A 22290-nucleotide genomic window follows, 5' to 3' on the forward strand; every position below is an offset into this window, starting at 1 on the left:
CCATTCATCCATCCAGTTCACAGCCAAAAAAAGGCTGGTCCCAGAAATTAGCAGTTTCAGCTCAGCAGCAAAGTCGTCGGGCTGTGAAGGCAGAGAGAAATTGACTAATTAGCAATGCGCACTAAAACTTGACGGTTCTCTCTATAACAGCGAGGGAAGACTCGGTTTTTCTCCCCCTTTCTCTTTTCTTTCTTCCATAGATGTTTGAAATCGCAGTCATTTACGCTCGACAGTTTTTACAATAGCCTTGAGCCATAATTTTGCGAGTCTCTCCAGCATCCATACCCCTGCATGGTCTCTCTCCACCGGCCATGCACGACCGTTTCTCTCCCCAACCGTGGATTTCCTATTACTCTCGTTACGACTCACTGAGCCCCAGGCCCAAGGATAATGATGTGTTGTTTCTTGGTAGCATAATTTGTCACACGTATATTTCTTCTTCTTCTTCTCTTGCAGAAAGCACAGCTCCCTCTCACACACTCACACACTTCTTGTTAATTCAGAAGAACAAATTATCAACGTCAACAAATAACCTGAAATAGTGACTTTATGAGTTGAAATCAATCATTATTTTGAGGCACCGACCATAGACTTTTAAAGGAAAGGAATACAGCTAAAGAAAAGGAGAACAAAGGAAAGCCAAGTGAGAATATTGGGAACCTAAAGCTTTACTTTCTTTTTTGTCAAGATCGTAAGTCAGGTAAGTTTGGCTTGTTCTCAAGCAAGCTGCTCACATCATTTAGTTGTGACAGGCGCTTTAGAAAATGTGGCGACTATGAAACAAGGTAGTAGAGGACGCTTATATCAAGTTTACAAACATATTTCACACAGTAAATGCATGTTTAGCGTTATACAGCAACATACTCATGTGCGTGTTTCATTTATATTTGTTGGATAGCTGCATTGAATTAATAATTTCTGATACTCACGTCTGAATAGTCGTAACTCAGGTATAAGGGAAAACGCACACGCACAGTGATGATGTCGGCTGTGTGAGGGACAAACTAATTGCTTTTGTATCACTCCGTGCGTGCATTTGTGGATGTGTAAATTTGATCATTGTGAGAGTGCAGCAAGATAAGAGGAGAACGATAAGTGTTAGCTGAATGCTGCATAGTATCCGTGCACGGCACCGTTGGGGTTGCCTTTTCCTCTTATCCAACAACTTAAATTGCGTTATCGAAGATGATAAGGCGATGCAGCATCTCCTATAATATTTTGTTTTGACAGTGCGCTTCAAACAGCAGCGTCCATTTCAAATGATCTTGTCTTGAACGACTGACAATAGCAAGGGAATAGCACATTATTGGGACTATACGTTTTTGTTTTCTCTTCCGACCTGAGCCAAAGTTCAAATGATACCGGACTGAACGATATTGTTCACTGTAGAACAATATCGGAGGGAGCAGCATGACGGTTTACAAGTTCAGTCGTGTGTATATCCACCATTTAACCATTATGCTCGGTATAACGTGAAGGTATTAGAGACAATTTCACCCTGACTGTAATGATGATATCATGTTATGTTATTCACAAATAAATGGTCTAGAGGTAGGCTAAATGGCTTGCGTGGTGTATTTGTTGCCTAGGTGGCGTTAACAGTCAGGAAGTCATGTCCAGATCCGGTGATAGAACCTCCACCTTTGACCCTACACACAGTGACACCCTGCTGCACGGGCTCAACCTGCTATGGAGGAAACAGCTTTTCTGTGATGTGACTCTCACTGCCCAGGGACAGCAGTTCCACTGCCACAAAGCCGTGCTGGCGTCCTGCTCACAGTATTTCAGGTCTCTCTTCTCCAGCAGTCATATGCTCAACAACGAGGGGACCAACAACAACAAAGACCAGGGGAGCAGTGGTACCCCGTCTTCCTCCCCCGATGACAAGCTGATGGCCAGCCCCCGGCCCATCAACAACTTGGTCCTTCAGGGCTGCTCCTCCATCGGACTACGGCTAGTGCTGGAGTACCTGTACACTGCCAATGTCACGCTCTCCCTGGACACTGTGGAAGAGGTGCTCTCGGTCAGCAAGATCCTCAACGTCCCTCAGATCACCAAGCTCAGCGTGCAGTTCCTCAACGACCAGATCTCTGTGCAGAACTACAAGCAGATCTGCAAGATCGCGGCGCTGCACGGCTTGGACGAGACCAAGAAGCTGGCCAACAAGTACCTGGTGGAAGATGTGCTGCTGCTGAACTTTGAGGAGATGTGCGCCATGCTGGAYGCTCTGCCGCCCCCGGTGGAGTCGGAGCTGGCTCTCTTCCAGATGTCTGTGCTGTGGCTGGAGCATGACCGGGAGACTCGCATGCACTACGCCCCAGACCTGATGAAGAGGCTGCGCTTCGCCCTCATTCCGGCCCCGGAGCTGGTGGAGAGGGTGCAGTCGGTTGACTTCATGAGGAGTGACCCAGTGTGCCAGAAGCTGCTGATGGATGCCATGAACTACCACCTGATGCCCTTCAGACAGCACTGCAGGCAGACCACAGCCAGCAGGTGAGGAGACGCACACACACACACACACACACACACACACACACACAAATAAGGGTTAGGAGTGGTGTGTAAGAAGTCGTTAGCAAAGGTTAATAAAGGTACTACATACTGCATACTTGCTTACGGTTTGGGTTAGTGAGGATGCTTTAGAATGGTCTACCTTATTTTGCATACCATCTCAATTCCAACGCTACACTATCTAACTTAGTTAACTCTTGGTAAAATTGTTTTTTCTCTGTAAAGGTTTTAAGTGCTGAAAAAATGGAGGAACGTACATTTAGTCAATAGTTGTACAGTACATTCAGGCATTTCTTCTGAAATAAGAAATTATTCTTATTTCCTATATATTCCAAAAATATATAGGTCACTCATAACTTAACGTAGGCACACATGTAAAAATATGACATAAGAGCACATGAGCATTTGTGTTGACATAACCTGGGTAGATATCACCTATAACTTATAACCTATTTATACACAACCAGTAGGTATATTTCTTTATTAGCAAGGACAGGAAAACAACTCATGGGTTATAGAGTTATAGGTCTGAGTGATCCATACTTAGGAAAGTTGCTTGGTCTGCCTCACCTACAGTACACAACCATGGGAGAGTACTGCATGGCCAGGTATGCTTGTCATGGTCTGTTTGTCATGATGAGCATTTTCAGAGATAATTAATGGACAGGATGTTGACAGGAAGATGATTGATTGGCAGTGCTTTATGATGCTGTTGTTTATAGAACACAATTTAGTTATTATAAGTCTCAAGTATTATGGAGCAATTTTGACTTTTATATTTGTCTAACGTTATCTGCTTCATTCAGAAACAGTAGACTATATGATTGGAAAAATATTCTCACAGTATTGTAGAAAATAGAAACAGTTGTGGGGTACTATTTATTTACCAGGGTAATTTATGGCATGGGTAATTTCACAATTTCTTTCTCACAATATCTTTATAGAGCACATAAGTGGAAATCCAATAAACAGTTTTATCATAAATTCAGAGTAGAAACAGCTGTGATATTACAAAGCTGATTTTCTGTATTTAGAGGTAACAATATTATTAGGAAGTATTATCATGTACATTCACATGATTGTTAAGATGTTACAGCTATGATCTACTGTATATAGCTCATATAGCGTTGGCCAATATGGACTTTTCTCCATGATAGGGAACATTATTTTGTTATCTAAATCTTCCATATAGAAAACAGTTACAGTGCTATCAGAAAGTACTCCAATAAATAAATCCAATAAAAAGCTATGTGGAATAGAGAGGGCCTGCATGTGCTGTAGCATGTAGCCATTGCCTAGTAGTCTCAGTGAGATACCCATAGATGGGTCCAGATACAGCAAGATCTAGGGTCTAGACTTCTCAAATTAATATCACAATCCACTGTTTCTCTCCCCTTAATTAATTAGCCTTATCTATGTTTAGTGGCCATTTGCAGATGAGAATAACCCCCAAAACACGAGTCGGCCAGTATCCAAGTGGGTGCATGAGAGGGCGGTCATTTAGTCAATCGTAAAACGAGAACGATGCAAATGCCTGGAATTAATGGCCAATGTTGTTTAAACGACTGTTACTTTGTGGTTAGTTGTTTAATTGCATTGCACTTAATTAGATGACTGGACTCAATGTACAGTAAAGTATGTGGCCCTGAAATTGTGTTTCACAAACCAACCCCACAGCTCAAGAATATGCTGCACAATTGGCTCAGAACTATCACATGGAGAGTCTTTGCCAATGGAATAGCAACATTTTATGTAGTAGTTGATCTACTGTGTATTGTCCAGTCATAATATTATTTGCCTCACTGTATGGCACCCTAGCACCCTGTAGAAAAGTTCTGATGAGTTCACACCTAATTGAACAGATATCTTTAGGCTSTAAACCCTCTTTAGACCGAAACCGAATGAAAAACAAGCCATTGAAAGCTTTATCATAAATTCAGAGAAAAAACAGCTGTGATATTACAAAGCCGATTTTCTGTATTTAGAGGTTACAATATTATTAACATTTTGTTACCAAATACATAGGAAGTATTATCATGTACATACGCATGATTGTTAAGACGTTACAGCGTTGATCTACTGATATATAGCTCATTTAGCGTTGGTCAATATGGATTTTCCACCATGATGGGAAACATTCTTTTGTTATCTAAATCTTCYATATAGAATACAGTTACAGTGCTTTCAGAAAGTATTCAGACCCCTTGACTTTTTCCATGTTTTGTTACTTCACAGTTTTATTCAAAATTTTAATTGAATCATTTTCTTCCYTTGTCAATCTACACACAATACCCCATAATGACCAAGCAAAAACAGAATTTTTATGTATTAAAAATAAAAAACATTTACATAAGTATTCAGACCCTTTACTCAGTACTTTGTTGAAGCACCTTTGGCAGCAATTACAGCCTCGAGGTTTCTTGGGTGTGACGCTACAAGCTTGGCACACCTGTATTTAGGGAGTTTCTCCCATTCTTCTCTGCAGATCCTCTCAATATTTTCAGGTTGAATGGGAAGCGTTGCTGCACAGCTGTTTTCAGGTCTCTCTAGAGATGTTCGATCGGTTTCAAGTTTGGGCTCTGGTTGGGCCACTCAAGGACATTCAGAGACTTGTCCCAAAGCCGCACCTGTGTTGTCTTGGCTGTGTGCTTAGGGTCTTTGTCCTGTTGGAAGGTGAACCTTCGCCCCGTCTGAGGTCCTGAGCGCTCTGGAGCAGGTTTTCTTGAAGGATCTCTCTGTACTTTGCTCCGTTCATCTTTCCCTCAATCCTGACTAGTCCCCTAGTCCCTGCCGCTGAAAAACATCCCCACAGCATGATGCTGCCACCACCATGCTTCATCGTAGGGATGGTGCCAGGTTTCCTCCAGACGTGACGCTTGGCATTCAGACCAAAGAGTTCAATCTTGATTTCATCAGACCAGAGAATCTTGTTTGTCATGGTCTGAGAGTCCTTTAGGTGCCTTTTGGCAAACTCCAAGTAGGCTGTCATGTGCCTTTTACCGAGGAGTGTCTTCCGTCTGGCCACTCTACCATAAAGGCCTGATTGGTGGAGTGCTGCAAAGAATGTTGTCCTTTTGGAAGGTTCTCCCATCTCCACATAGGAACTCTGGAGCTCTATCAAAGTGACCATCGGGTTCATGGTCACCTCCCTGACCAATGCCCTTCTCCCCCGATTGCTCAGTTTGGCCAGGCGGCCACCTCTAGGAAGAGTCTTGGTGGTCCCAAACGTATTCCATTTAAGAATGATGAAGGCCACTGTGTTCTTGGGGACCTTCAATGCTGCAGAAATGTTTTTGGTTACCTTCCCCAGATCTGTGCCTCGACACAATCCTGTCGCTGAGCTCTACGGACAATTMTTTTGACATCATGGCTTGGTTTTTGCTCTGTCAACTGCGAGACCTTATATAGACAGGTGTGTGCCCTTCCAAATAATGTCCAATCAATTGAATTTACCACAGGTGGACTCCAAGAAAGTTGTTGAAACATCTCAAGGATGATCAATGGAAACAGGATGCACCTGAGCTCAATTTCGAGTCTCATAGCAAAGGGTCTGAATACTTATGTAAATAAGGTATTTCTGTTTTTTATTTGAATACATTCGCAAAAATTTCTAAAAATATGTTTTCACTTTGTAATTATGGGGTATTGTGTGTAGATTAGTGAGGAAAACATTTAATTTCATACATTTTAGAACAAGGCTGTAACGTAACAAAATGTGGAAAAAGGAAAGGGGTCTGACTACTTTCGAAATGCGCTGTACATGGTGTCATGACTGTCCAGAGAATCCAAATAGATCAGTTTTGCAATGAATAACTTCAATCAGACCCACTCTCACCCGCAGAGGAGGGAGAAAATAACTAGTGGGGATTGACACTCACGTCCTGTTGTAAATGAAGGGAGAAGATCCAGGCCTGCGCTCTCAAGATTCACCAAAGGAATGTGCTTTGTCTCAACAGACCCTTTTTCCTGCTGAAACTCTAACACGTTCAAAAGCGAATAGTGGAACAATATTTCTAACGTAGAACGTGGGGTATGGTCTGAGGCGAACTATAGAACACTAATGTAATTTTGTTTGTTATTTTGTGATGTCATTAAAAATGTTATTAAAAAAAGGAAATACTGAAACTTGGAAAGTATACACACTACATATATGAAGTTTCCACACTATGCGTTGTGCATGTAATATGAAAAATGATAAAAGTGTTTTCCATAACTTTGCACAGTGACTAATCACCGCCCCGGAGTGAGGTCAGGGAGCGTGCTAGCCTGCCGGAACCGCCCCTTTCGAGCAAAAGGTATAAAGGATGGGTTAAGAAGTTAACACGGCACCAGAAAAGCGTGAAGCTTCAGCTACATGTTTAAAATGGTTTGAACTTTGAATCTCAACACGAGGTGGAGACGATAAACTCACCTCCCGGACAATCACTGGTATGGCGGATTAGCTGTCCTAAGTAAAGTATCTTCGAAAGGGAATTTAAGCTCAAACCATCGTATTACGCTACTCTCATCACCACACTGGGGAACCATCGATACGGCTGGTAAGCCTTTCTTCAAAGAAGCATCTTCAAGAGAAAATGGAAGGAACATCAACTCTGTAGTTCTGTTCAGGACTAAACGACTAGTCACCGGATACCGGATAACTACGAAGAAGGACAACAGTAGAAGACTTGTTGGAACCCATTTTGGACTATCAGAGCCTTACAAGCGTGCCGAGAAAATGCCCTACCCCCTTTCCAAGGCTGCCCGGTTCACTGAGAGACCGCCGGCGAACCCAGGCATTTCACGTAAATACATTCATGATTTTTCTCTCAAAGCGGGCGGCTGTTCGTGTGCAAAGTATATGGTTACTTTAGGTGGTAGTAGTTTCTGAGTGTTGCAATGTTAAGTGTCTCTGTCTCTCTCTCTATCTCTTCTTTAACAAGCAGCCATGTTATTGTCATTCCGCTAGGGACCTGTTTTCAGCGTGTTAAGTCTCCAGTCAATAACCGGTGCAGAATGTGTATGTTTATCTGTATTCCCATTTAAGTAGCTAGTAAATAAATAATTCAACCAATTTGTGCAGTACTGAATCATAATTCAGACTCCAGTTTTTGCAGATGCAAGGTTACGACTGTTCAGAATGATGATATGGTACAAGGTTATGATTAATACGTTGACTGTTTATAGATGTGATAGGTAAAGGCCTTATAGAGTTTAATTCGGGAGATGGTAACTCTTTAAAGAACCGCTCTCGTGGTGCCCCAGATCCTAATGAGTTAGTTACATGATTAATTGAATTGGGTAACAATTAAACATAGTTAGTTAATTAGATAAAGAACAGTCTTCAGATTAATGTTAAAGTCAAGTCACGACAATGGGCTACAATTCAATGAATTTGTTGGGATTAGTTACAATTGGCTTTCTACGTAATCCTTCTAACCCCCCCCCCCCTTAAAAGAGTTAGATGCACTATTGTAAAGTGGTTGTTCCACTGGATATCATAAGGTGAATGCACCAATTTGTAAGTCGCTCTGGATAAGAGCGTCTGCTAAATGACTTAAATGTAAATGTACTCAACAAAAACAGTTCTCTGTTTGTTTATGTGTGCAAGTGGTTGTTTTATTTAATCTATATCTGTTATGTAATCTACGTTTCCCGGCTCTTGTCCCCCCCAACCCAACCCACTCCATACCCTAACCCACCTCCACATCCCAACGCCTAAACCCGAATCGCTCCAAATCCCAACCCCCTCCACACCCCGAAACCCTCAACACCTCACCCACACTACTCCAGGATTCGTTCCAATAAGAGGATGCTGTTGTTGGTGGGTGGCTTGCCCCCTGGACCCGATCGACTCCCCAGTAATCTGGTCCAGTACTACGATGACGAGAAGAAGACATGGAAGATCCTCACTAGTGAGTAGAAACCCTATCTTTTACCGATATGCTCTTTCTGTTATAAGCTTATTTAATAAAGAGGGATCAACATTCCAACGTGTCAACGTACACATTTTTCTACTTCATATTCATCATCTCCAGGAACATCCCAACATCAACATATGTGAAAATGGAGCGTTTCTATGTTTTGTAGTCAGAAAGATAGAGGAAGATAAGTGTTTACAAACCTTTGCCTACTTATAGTTGGTTAGAATCACATAATGCACACCAGATGAAAAAAAATKAAAAAAAATCGAATTACATCGTTGATCATCTGATGTGCATTTTTTTGACTACAAATCATAAAAATATAAAATTTTCACATATGTTGATGTTGTGGTGGGGCTGGAGATAATGAACCTTAAGTTAAACAATTGTGTAATGTCCCTTTAATCGATTTTTGGGTTGAATTCACAAAAAGTAATCGACATAATAATTTAACCAGATTTCAATCACAAATCAATGACAGAATTTTAAGAAGTGGTTTATTTCAAGTTGAACATTCCTGAGCACAGGTTCATTTCCAGGTAAAATGAAGGGAAGAACAAAATGAGTTCCTTAAATCCTAGAGGTAATGATGTTCACTATCACTTTTAATGTACGTTTTTTAAACTGAGCGTGGCTTTACAGTCACAGCCCTGTGGCGTGGAGCTTTCTGCCTGGATTCCCTTGTTTTTGCTGAAATCTCTTGGCAAAGATGCATGGCCAGATTTATAATAATCTAATAATCTTGTGAGGTGTAGATGTAACATTATATAATTAAATGTTACTGTCCAGCTGCTTTAAAATAAAATAATATTAAGTTATAATATATTATTATAAATATTGAATATGCCAGATATATAGCAGAGCGAGGGAAGGAGAAAACATCCCTCCAAGATGATAAAACCATTTGGTAATTGGACATGCATGAACGTCTTGAAAAACCTTGCAAAGCCAAAAGATAATTGTGTGGGTATTTTTTTGCCCAATAATATGTTAAAATATAATTTTTCCCGCAAATGTTGACAATGAATTGAATAATTCTAAAATTCATAATTACATTGATTTTATGGTACATTTGAAGTTGGAAGTTTACATACACCTTAGCCAAATACATTTAAACTCAGTTTTCACAATTCGTGACATTTAATCCTAGTAAAAATTCCCTGTTTTAGGTCAGTTAGGATCACCACTATTTTAAGAATGTGAAATGTCAGAATAATTGTAGAGAGAATGATTTATCTCAGCTTTTATTTCTTTCATCACATTTCCAGTGGGTCAGAAGTTTGCATATACTCAATTAGTATTTGGAAGCATTGCCTTTACATTGTTTAACTTGGTTCAAACAAGCTTCCCAGAATAAGTTGGGTGAATTTTGGCCCATTCCTCCTGACAGAGCTGGTGTAACTGAGTCAGGTTTGTAGGCCTCCTTGCTCGCACACGCTTTTTCAGTTCTGTCCACAAGTTTTCTATAGGATTGAGGTCAGGGCTTTGTGATGGCCACTCCAATACCTTGACGTTGTTGTCCTTAAGCCATTTCGCAACTTTGGAAGTATGCTTGGGGTCATTGTCCATTTGGATGACCCATTTGCGACAAAGCTTTAACTTCCTGACTGATGTCTTGAGATGTTGCTTCAATATATCCACATAACTTTCCTGCCTCATGATGCCATCTATTTTGTGAAGTGCACCAGTCCCTCCTGCAGCAAAGCACCCACACAGCATGATGCTGCCACCCCCGTGCTTCACTGTTGGGATGGTGTTCTTTGGCTTGCAAGCTTCCCCCCTTTTCCTCCAAACATAACGATGGTCATTATGGCCAAACAGTTCTATTTTTGTTTCATCAGACCAGAGGACATTTCTCCAAAAAGTACGATCTTTGTCCCCATGTGGAGTTGCAAACCGTAGTCTGGCTTTTTTATGGCGGTTTTGGAGCAGTGGCTTCTTCCTTGCTGAGCGGTCTTTCAGATTTTGTCGATATAGGACTCGTTTTACTGTGGATATAGATACCTTTGTACCTGTTTCCTCCAGCATCTTCACAAGGTCCTTTGCTGTTGTTCTGGGATTGATTTGCTCTTTTCGCACCAAAGTATGTTCATCTCCAGGAGACAGAACTAATTTCCTTCCTGAGCGGTATGACGGCTGCGTGGTCCCATGGTGTTTATACTTGCGTACTATTGTTTGTACAGATGAACGTGGTACCTTCAGGCATTGGTAATTGCTCCCAAAGATGAACCAGACTTGTGGACGTCTACAATGTTTTTCTGAGGTCTTGGCTGATTTCTTTTGATTTTCCCATGATCTCAAGCAAAGAGGCACTGAGTTTGAAGGTAGGCCTTGAAATACATCCACAGGTACACCTCCAATTGACTGAAATGATGTCAATTAGCCTATCAGAAGCTTCTAGAGCCATGACATAATTTTCTGGAATTTTCCAAGCTGTTTAGAGGCACAGTCAACTTAGTGTATGTAAACTTCTGACGCACTGGAATTGTGATACAGTGAAATTTGTGGAGTGGTTGAAAAACGAGTTTTAATGACTTCAACYKTATATAGTTGATGGTAGAACTCTACCAGAGTATATAATGCGCACAGAACACAAACAAATGATCTATTGGCTACTGCAAGTACAAAGAACAAGCTTTCTATTACACTACTATCCCATAATGAAAAAGCAAAAACAGGTTTTTAGAAATGTTTGCTAATTATTAAAAAAAACTGAAATATAATATTTACATAAGAATTCAGACCCTTTACTCGGTACGTTGTTAAAGCACCTTAGGCAGCAAATACAGCCTACAGTCTTCTTGGGTATGATGCTACAAGCTTGGCACACCTGTATTTRGCAAGTTTCTCCCATCCTTCTCTGCAGATCCTCTCAAGCTCTGTCAGGTCGGATGTAGAGCTTCGCTGCACAGCTGTTTTCAGGTCTGTTTTCAGATGTTCGATCGGGTTCAAGTCCGGGCTCTGGCTGGGACATTCAGAGACTTGTCCCGAAGCTACTCCTGCGTTGTCTTGGCCGTGTGCTTCTGGTCTTTGTCCTGTTGGAAGGTGAACTTTCACCCCAGTCTGAGCACTCTGGAGCAGGTTTTCATCAAGGATCTCTCTGTACTTGGCTCCGTTCATCTTTCCCTCAATCCTGAATAGTCTCCCACTCCCTGCAGCTGAAAAACATCCCCACAGCATGATGCTGCCACCACCATGCTTCACCGTAGGGATGGTGCCAGGTTTCCTCCAGATGTGATGCTTGGCATTCAGTTCAAAGAGTTAAATCTTGGTTTCATCAGACCAGAGAATCTTGTTTGTCATGGTCTGAGTCCTTTAGGTGCAAACTCCAAGTGGGTTGTCATGTGCCTTTTACTGAGGAGTGGCTGGAGTGCTGTAAAGATGGTTGTCCTTCTGGAAGGTTCTCCTATCTCCACAGAGGAACTCTGGAGCTCTGTCAGTGTAAGCATTGGGTTCTTGGTCACCTCCCTGACCAAGGCCCTTCTCCCCCGATTGCTCAGTTTGGCCAGGCGGCCAGCTCTAGGAAGAGTCTTTGTGGTTCCAAAATTCCTCCATTTAAGATTGGTGGAGGCCACTGTGTTCTTGGGGACCTTCAATGTAGAAATGTTTTGGTACCTTTCCCCAGATCTGAGTCTCGACACAATCATGTCTCGGAGCTCTACTGACAATTCCTTCGACCTCATGGCTTGGTTTTTGCTCTGACATGCACTGTCAACTGTGGGATCTTATATATACAGGTTTGTGCCTTTCCAAATCATGTCCAATCAATTGAATTTACCACAGGTGGACTCCAAGAAAGTTGTTGAAACATCTCAAGGATGATCAATGGAAACAGGATGCACCTGAGCTCAATTTCGAGTCTCATTGCAAAGGGTCTGAATACTTATGTAAATAATGTTTTTCTGTTTTTTTTATTTTTAATACATTTGCAAAAACGTCTAAAAACCTCATTTCACTTTGTAATTACAGGATGTTGTGTAGATTGATGAGTGAACTTTTTAGAACAAGGCTGTAAGTCAAGGGGTCTGAATACTTTACAAATACACTTTATAGTTTTTTTTTACAACCTTAATGTTACTAGACAAGTCAGTTTAGAACAAATTCTTATTTACAATGACGGTCTACTTGTAAAGCCCCCCCGGCCAAACCCTCCCCTAACCCAGATGACGCTGGGCCAATTTTGCACTGTTCTACGGGACTCCCGATCGCAGCCGCTTAGGATCGAACCCGGGTCTGTAGTGAGGCCTCTAGCACTGTGATGCAGTGCCTTAGACCACTGCACCACTCAGGAGTTTAGTGTCCTATGCTCAGTCTCACCTGGTTATGTTGACCCTTTGAGACACACCATTATATTCTTGCCACATTCCAAAGATCAAACAGGTGCTAATGTTAAACCTTATCTGTCCTTTGCAGCGGGCATCATCATCATCTTTTGTCTCTCAGTTGAGTTGTTGTCCTCTTGTCTGGCGGGGAGCATCTCTCACTAACGTCTCTCCATTCATAGGTATTAACCACTGGCCTATGCTGTCAAATACCCTGTATACTCTCTCACAATACAATACAACTTTCTAGTCCATTTGTCACAACTGTTCTCAATCCCACCCCAGACAACACACAAACAACACTCACTTTGTGCCCATAGTTATTTCTGGTCATGGTCTGGTGGTGCGAGTATCATGTACCATGATACCATTTTAACACATACCATCTGTAGCTAGATTGAATTGTAGTAGTGTTCCCAAATATTACCCACCTGTTTACTATCTGTCAATACTCAGCAAGTTAATTATCTGCTCTATTAACTGTTACGTTAATGGTATTTTAACTATTTTAACATTTGCCTTAGGTTTTTTCATACATGTACATGATTTGGAAAGACAGGTATGCATACACAATGACTTACAAGCCCCCATTGATATTTCACTGTTGACGTTTTTTTCCATTAAAACTAATCGATATGTGTAACAGTGTAAAACAACTAAAAGGTCAATGGGGATTACCATTATTCAAAACTTAAAGTTAACGCTCAGATGGTCCGTGTCTGAGTGGAAGGACAAAACTGCAAAATCATCCCCTTAACGTAACACATCGATCGCCACCTGATGGAGCTGCTACACACTGGATGTGAAATAGAGGATGATTAACATTCAATCATAACTTTTCAAGAAGGCAAAGCCTGAGAGGGACAACGTTTGATTAAGACGTTTATCAACACAGTTTAAGGAGAATCTGATCGCTCTCGTCGCGTCAGATCACTGCAGCTCGTCTGCTCTAGAAACTAGAGGAACACTTGCTTGCCATCTAGTGTACCTATAGCAGCGTGAAGAAGCAGGGGAGGAAAGTAAGACAGAGACAGTGGCTCATTGAAAGTAGTRACTGTCTGTCCACAGGCTGATTCTACAGTACCCGAGTCAACATTGCATTAACACCTGATGGCTTCAAAAATACATCTTTATCCAAACACAGTACTGAACAAAAGAATGCAATGCGGTGGGATGCAACACTAATGACGTTCGATGGCAGTAGTAACGCAACGTTGGTTGGTCCAGTTGCGGTTGAGTTATTCAGTCGACCCCGACCAAGCGTGTTTCAATGCGAGGTATCTAACTCCCTCTAGTGAGCCTGAGAGTTTACTGTAAAGCTAAGACAAGGCCAATTCTAAGGGGCTGGGTTTCTGCCCCATAGTTGTCTTACTGTTTAGGCTCCAGTCGTAAGTTAGGGGACAATTAATTGACAAAAATGTTTGATATCAACATCTTTCAACATCATGATCCCTGATCAAATTAATTAGCCAACTTGAACGTGTTATGGATAGTAAAACCACTGTTTTGAGTCGTGTTATTACCTTTACCCCTTATTGGAGGCAAAGTGTCTGGTTACCTATGTAAATAAGGTATCTTTTTTTTTTTAATGATAAATTAGCAACAATTTCTAAAAACCTGTTTTTGTTTTGACATTATGGGGTATTGTGTGTAGATTGATGAGGGGAGAAAATGATGTAATCCATTTTAGAATAAGGCTGTAACGTAACAAAATGTGGAAAAGTGACGGGGTCTGAATACTTTCCGAATGCACTGTTTAAAAAAATATATATGTTACTTCATTATATATTTTACTCCCCTAATTGGAGTAAACTAATGGGCAACAACATTTAGGCTTCTACTTCCAGCTTATACATACTATGTACATTTTACGGACACAGTATTTTTTACATTAGTTATCTTGTTGTTTTTTGCCCCTCCCTTCAACTGAACCCCTCCCATCTATCTCTGAACACCATTTTGATTTCTGTTTTCCATGTAGTTTCCAACTGTGCTGAGATGTTTCACAAGTTCTGAACCTTTCCATTCTCATAGTTTTTAAAGATTGTAAATTACATTTTTTTTGGTTAAGAGCATTATTATATTATTGATCGATTGACTGTGACTTTTTACATCACCCATTAGTGCTATTTGCAGAGTTAGCGCCAGGTAAATGTTGCAATTCTTTAGCCATTCCTGAACTTGTGACCAAAATCAAGTCACATACTGTATGGACAGTACCAAAACAAATGATCTAATGGTTCTGTCTCTTCGCAGCAAAATCTGCAGAGCTGTGATGGTTTATCCCTCCTATATATAACATTCTATTGGTTGCAAGGATTTTGGATAATCATTTAAATGGAAAAATTGTAACTTTTGAATCAAGCGTTTTGTGTATCAGATCATAAATTGTGTCATGGAAACGATACAAAGAAAATCTCTTCCCAACTATTTTGCAATCTATATGGCACAGTTGTTAATCCTTAAAATAAACTGGTATACTTTTCTATTTATCACAATTTTCTTTAACCAATTTTGGTCTTTAATGCAGAAAGGTTCCTTACTTTATCCCACTTCCACTTGCTCTCTTTCATTTTTGCCGTAATGCTGCAATTAGTTGGCTGTAATTTTGAGTAGAGCAGACATTTCCTACCCTAACCAGAAACCGTGGATGGATGGCGGCATTCGCACGAAACTTAAAGCGCGTTCCACCGCATTTAACCATGGAAAGAGGTCTGGGAATATGACTGAATATAAACAGTGTAGTTATTCCCTCCGCAAGGCAATCTAACAAATGCCAGTACAGGTGGACAAGGTGGAGTCGCAATTCAACGGCTCAGACACGAGATGTATTTTGCAGGGTCTACAGGAAATCATGGACTACAAAAAGAAAACCAGCCACGTCACGGACACCGATGTCACGCTTCCAGACAAACTAAACACCTTCTTTGCCCGCTTTGAGGATAATACAGCGCCACTTGTTAGCGGCCTGCTAACAAGGACTGCGCCTCCCCCTCTCCTTCTCCATGGCTCACGTGAGTAAAGCATTTAAACGCTTTAACCCTCGCAAGGCTGCTGGCCCAGACGGCATCCCTAGCCACGTCGTCAGAGCATGCGCAGACCAGCTGGCTGGTGTGTTTACAGACATATTCAATCGCTCCCTATCCCAGTCTGTTGTCCCCACATGCTTAAAGATGGCTATCATTGTTTCTGTACCCAAGAAGGCAAAGATAACTGAACTAAATGACTACTGCCCCGTAGCACTCACTTCTGTCATCATGAAGTGATTTGACAGACTTGTCAAGGATCATATCACCTCCACCTTACCGGCCACCCTAGACACTCTTCAGTTTGCATATCACCCCAACAGGTCCACAGACGACGCAATCACAATCACACTGCACTCTGCCATATCCCATCTGGACAAAATTAATACCTATGTAAGAATGCTGTTAATTGACTACAGCTCAGCATTCAACACCATAGTACCTTCCAAGCTCATTATCAAGCTGGAGGCCCTGGGTCTCAACCCCGCCCTGTGCAACTGGATCCTGGACTTTCTGACGGGCCAACCCCTGGTGGTGAAGATAGGAAACAACATCTCCACTTCGCTGATCCTCAACACTGGGGCCCCACAAGGGTGCGTGCTCAGCCCCCTACTGTACTCCCTGTCCGCCCACGACTGCGTGGCTATGCACGCCTCCAACTCAATCATCAAGTTTKCAGATGACACAACAGTAGTGGACTTGATTACCAGCAACAACGAGACAGCCTACAGGGAGGAGGTGAGGGCACTCGGAGTGTGATGTCAGGAAAACAACCTCTCACTCAACGTCAACAAAACAAAGGAGATGATTGTGTGCTTCAGGAAACAGAAGAGGGAGCACCCCCATATTCACATTGGAGGGACAGCAGTGGAGAAGGAAGAACGTTTTAAGTTCCTCGGCATACCTATCACAGACGAACTGAAATGGTCCACCCACACAGACAGTGTGGTGAAGAAGGCGCAATAGCGCCTCTTCAACCTCAGGAGGCTGAAGAAATGTGGCTTGTCACCTAAAACTCTGACAAACTTTTACAGATGCCCAATCGAGAGCATCCTGTCGGCCTGGTACGGCAACTGCACCGCCCTCAACCGCAAGGCTCTCCAGAGGGTGGTGCGGTCTGCACAACGCATCACCGGGGGCAAACTACCTGCCCTCCATGACACCTACAGCACCCGATGTCACAGGAAGGCCAAAAAAGATAATCAAGGACATCAACCATCCGAGCCACTGCCTGTTCACACCGCTACCATCCAGAAAGCGAGGTCACTACAGGTGCATCAAAGCTGGGACCGAGAGACTGAAAAACAGCTTCTATCTCAAGGCCATCAGACTGTTAAACAGCAATCACTAACTCAGAGAGGCTGCTGCCTACATTGAGACCCAATCACTGGCAACTTTAACAAATGGATCACTAGTCACTTCATACAATGCCACTCTAAATAATGCCAGTTTAATAATGTTTACATATCTTACATTACTCATATCACATGTATATACTGTATTTTATACCATCTATTGCATCTTGCCTGTGTGGCTCAACCATTGCTCATCCATATACTTACATGTACATATTCTCATTCACCCCTTTAGATTTGTGTGTATTAGGTAGTTGTTGGGGAATTGTTAGATTACTTGTTAGATTTTACTGCACTGTCAGAACTAGATGCACAAGCATTTCGCTACACTCACATTATCATCTGCTAACCATGTGTATGTGACAAATAACATTTGATTTGATTTCCATATATATTTGCTAGCTGCATGTGTGACATAACTCCACCAGTCATATTTATAATATAATTTACAAAGATTAAATAGTCTTTTTTTTTATCAATTAGTATATTTGAATTTAACCATAATGTTTGTTGTAATATTTGTTCAGTATTTTCTGGTGGATTAAACTGAAATTACAACCTTCAATGGCTTGTTTTTAAAATAGCGATATTTTKGAGATGATTTCATTTTAAAATAACCTAAAGTGAGAGGTTGTAATCTGAATATTGGGAAAAAAAGCCATTATTGAACATGGGGTGAGACATTCTTACTAATCTTCTAGAGAACCAGTTCGGATTTAAGTATTGCTTTTGTATGATTGAAGCCTTTAGTGAGAGGTCTAATGCTTAATATTTAATAAGTGCTGCCCTCCGAATTCATATTCATCATATAAATAGGCCTGCTTAATTTTGTCTTGCTTGCCGTTCCAAATAAAATTGTATATGCTTTGCTCATTTAAAAAACAAGTTGCTAGTGTAGGCCATAAGTTAAAAGGTAAATTGGGATATGACTAAAGAGTTAATCAGGGAGATTTTTCCACAAATAGACAGGTATTTTCCTTTCCATGGTCACAAGATCTTATCTATTTTTGTTAACTTTCTATAAAACAAATTGTAGTGAGATAAGTTCTCTCTTCGGGATATGATTACTGAGTATGTTCACTTCATCATCAGACCATTTTATTGGTAAACTACACGGTAATGTAAAAGTTGTATTTTTTAGTGATCCAATCCGTAATATAGTACATTTATCATAATTTGGTTGTAATCCAGAGATGTTAGAAAAATTGTATAGATCCTCTATGAGGCTGTGGAGGGATCCAAATTGTGGATTTCAAAGAAAACATGAATCATCAGCGTACAATGACACTGTTGTTTTTAAGCCCTGGATTTCCAGCCCCTTGATATTATTGTTGTATCTGATTTTAATAGCTAACATTTCGATGGCCATAATAAATAGATATGCCGATAGTGGACAACCTTGTATTACTCCTCTTGACAGTTTAATACTTTCTGAGAAGTAGCCATTATTTACTATTTTACACCTAGGGTAACAATACATAACTTTAACCCATTGAATAAGAAATTCTTCAAAATTGAAATATTCCAGGCATTTATATATAAATTCCAGTCGTACTTTATCAAATGCCTTTTCAAAGTCAGCTATGAATACCAGGCCTGGTGTCCCAGATTTTTCATAGTGTTCTATCGTTTCCAGTACTTGTCTTACATTATCTCCAATGTATCGTCCATGTAAAAACATATCTGATTAGAATGGATAATATCCAACAATATGTTTTTAATACTTGTGCTATCCATTTTTCTAGAATTTCTGCATCACAACAGTGAAGTGTAAGGGGCCTCCAATTTTTTTAATGGACTGGATCTTTTTTTCTATCACTTGGGTCCTATTTCAGTAACAATGAAAATCAGATCTTCTTGTTGAGAATCTGATAATCTATAATTTTTATGGTTAAAACATGCTAATAATGGTCCTCTGGTATACCTCCATGAATCTACTTGTTCTAATAAATCCATGATATTTGTGATTTCCTTAAATGCATGAGGGTAATAGTTTGTAGTGTGATTTCCTTTACGGTCCATTGAGGTATTTAAAACCGTATTATAATCTCCCACCATAATAACAGTCTTGTATTGCTTGTAAGCTTGATCAATTATTATACATATTTTTAAAGAAGCGTTGATCATCATTATTTGGACTGTAATTTAAAAAGAATCCATCTACTAATTAATATCATCAACCCTTTTGAATTTCTTTGGGAGAACTATATTCTGTTCCTCATCAATCTACACACAATACCCCATAATGACAAAGCAAAAACATGTATAAAAAAAAACAGAAATGCCTTATTTACATAAATATTCAGACCCTTTGCTATGAGTCTCGAAATTGAGCTCAGAAGCATCCTGTTTCCATTGATCATCCTTGAGATGTTTCTACAACTTGATTGGAGCCCACCTGTGGTAAATTCAATTGATTGGACATGATTTGGAAAGGCACACACCTGTCTATATAAGGTACCACAGTTGACAGTGCATGTCAGAGCAAAACCAAGCCACGAGATTGAAGGAAATGTCTGTAGCGCTCCGAGACAGGATTGTGTCGAGGCACAGATCTGGGGAAAGGTACCAAAACATTTCTGCAGCATTGAAGGTCCCCAAGAACACAGTGGCCTCCATCATTCTTAATTCTTAAGCCTAGGCGTCCCGCCAGCGGGACAACTTCCGGTAAAACTGGAGGGCGCGCAATTCAAATAAATAATCATAAAAACTATGGATATTAAACATTTAGGTACATAAGTGTCTTATATCGGTTGAAAGCTTAAATTCTTGTTAATCTAACTGCACTGTCTGATTTACAGTAGCTATTACAGCGAAAGCATGCCATGCGATTGTTTGAGGATGGCGCCCCAAATCAAAATATGTTTCCACCGGCACAGGTTTCATAAATTCACAAATAGCAATTAAATATTCACTTACTTTTGGAAAATCTTCCTCTGATTTGTCATCCAAAGGGACCCAGCTATAACATGTAGTGTCGTTTTGTTAGATAAAATCCTTCTTTGTATCCCAAAAAGTCTGTTTAGTTGGCGCAATCAATTTGAGTAATCCACTCGTTCAACATGCAGAGAAAGGAATCCGAAAATCTACCCCTAAACTTTGTTTCAACAAGTCAAAATACGTTTCTATTTACTCCTCAGATACCCTAAAATGTAATCAAACTATAATATTTCTTACGGAAAGAAGTATGTTCAATAGGAAACCGATTCTGGATGGTTTTTCTTTGGATTTTCTCCTACCATATCTATTGTGTTATATTATCCTACATTATTTTAATATTTCTACAAAATTCAAAGTGTTTTCTTTCCAATGGTACCAATTATATGCATATCCTGGCTTTTGGAACCACCAAGGCTCTTCCTAGAGCTGGCTGCCTGGYCAAACTGAGCAAAGCGGGAGGAGAAGGGCCTTGGTCAGGGAGGTGACCAAGAACCTAATGGTCAATCTGACAGAGCTCCAGAGTTCCTCTGTGGAGATGACCAGTCAGGCCTTTATGGTAGAGTGGCCAGACGGAAGCCACTCCTCAGTATAAGGCACATGACAGCCCGCTTGGGGTTTGCCAAAAGACACCTAAAGGACTCTCAAACCATGATAAACAAGATTCTCTGGTCTGATGAAACCAAGATTGAACTATTTGGCCTCAATGCCAAGTGTCACGTCTGGAGGAAACCTGGCACCATCCCTACGGTAAAGCATGATGGTGGTAGCATCATGCTGTGGGGATGTTTTTCAGAGATCTTTGATGAAAACCTGCTCCAGAGTGCTCAGGACCTCAGACGGGGTCAAAGGTTCACCTTCCAACAGGACAACAACCCTAAGCACACAGCCAAGACATTGCAACAGTGGCTTCAGGACAAGTCTCTGGATGTCCTTGAGTGGACAGGAAAAGGGTCTGAGCTTGACCCAAGGAAAGAAAGAATAAGCATCCAAAAACACCCTTAAGCTAGACCAGCCTATTTCAACAACAGCTAACTAACTATCCAAAAATACAGTGGGTGGTCCGCCCAGTTCTAACTAGTGTATTGAACAAAGTTTACCTACGGGTAGTGTATGCCCATGGGCRCCCTGTTTGGTTACCCTCTTTTCCCACTATCAAACACACTCAAACACCATAATAAACACAATACTCACAGGTGGGGACAAAGTGACATGTAGATGCTAAACCACACAAGTGATCTACAGACATATGGCATTTACAGAGAGATTGCTACACAAAGAGATCGAGCTCCAGAGGAAACAACGGACAGGGTTTTTAAACCAAGGGAAAGGAACTGTGAGTAGGAGAAAAGGAGCAGGTGTCTTCTGATTAGCGATTGATTGATGACTGATTGGGGAATGATGATTGTCACCTGTGAGTAGGGGAGAAGGAGAGAAAAGAAATACACAGGATACACACAGAATACTTGTATCCGTAACAACGGCCGTGACTATAACCRAAGAAAATTATCTTAAAAGATAATACGGTCGGCATTTGATTGTGAGGTATTCTAGATCGGGTGAACAAAAGGACTTGAGTTTCTGTATGTTATCACAATTAAGCCATGAGTCGTTAATCATGAAGCATACACCCCGCCCTTCTTCTTCCCGGAGTGATATTTATTCCTGTCTGCGCGATGAACTGAGTATCCAAATGGCTGGTCCGATTCAGACAGTAAATCCCGACAGAGCCATGTTTCCGTGAAGCAGAGTATGTTACAATCCCAAATTTTTCTCTGGAAGGAGATCCTCGCACTGAGCTCGTCAACTTTATTATCCAGAGACTGAACATTAGCGAGTAATATACTCTGAAGTGGTGGGTGGTGTGCTCGCCTCCTAAATCGGACTAGAAGACCGCTCCACATCTCCTCCGCCCGCGTTGTTTTGGGTCAGCTTCTGGAATCAGTTCAATTACCCTGGGGGGTGCAAACAAAGGATCCACTTCGGGAACGTCATATTCCTGGTCGTAATGCTGGTAGCATTGTTCCATCCCCGAGCCCAACTCAAGAGAAGACTTGATGTGCGAATGCACATACAGTTGTAGCTTTTTGAGTAGGCATGCATAATTGAGTAAGAATAGGAAGATTTGATTAACCAATGTCAAGTCCTAGCTGATGGAGCTCAGATATACCCCCCTACCCTGAAACACATATGCTGGTCCCCCGTTGTGACCATTTTCCCAAGCATCTCTGTGCAG

General features: G+C 41.1%; 1 protein-coding gene across 2 annotated transcripts in view; it reads left to right on the forward strand.

Moving 5' to 3' along the window:
* Positions 1 to 391: 391 nt before the first annotated feature.
* The window catches only part of klhl14 (kelch-like family member 14), a 35897-nt gene continuing 13998 nt past the window's right edge, over positions 392 to 22290 (forward strand). Inside the window, exons 1-3 of one of the 2 annotated variants that reach the window (XM_024009181.2) lie at positions 392 to 700; positions 1590 to 2493; positions 8284 to 8405. In XM_024009181.2, coding sequence (XP_023864949.1) covers positions 1613 to 2493; positions 8284 to 8405 — 1003 coding nt within the window. In that variant the 5' untranslated portion in view covers positions 392 to 700; positions 1590 to 1612. Of the gene's footprint in view, positions 701 to 1417; positions 2494 to 8283; positions 8406 to 22290 lie in introns of those variants that run through there. The other variant, XM_070448833.1, reaches the window with a different exon arrangement.

Source organism: Salvelinus sp. IW2-2015, linkage group LG19 (genome assembly GCF_002910315.2).
Source record: "Salvelinus sp. IW2-2015 linkage group LG19, ASM291031v2, whole genome shotgun sequence".
In the NCBI taxonomy this organism is placed as follows: Eukaryota; Metazoa; Chordata; class Actinopteri; order Salmoniformes; family Salmonidae; genus Salvelinus; species Salvelinus sp. IW2-2015.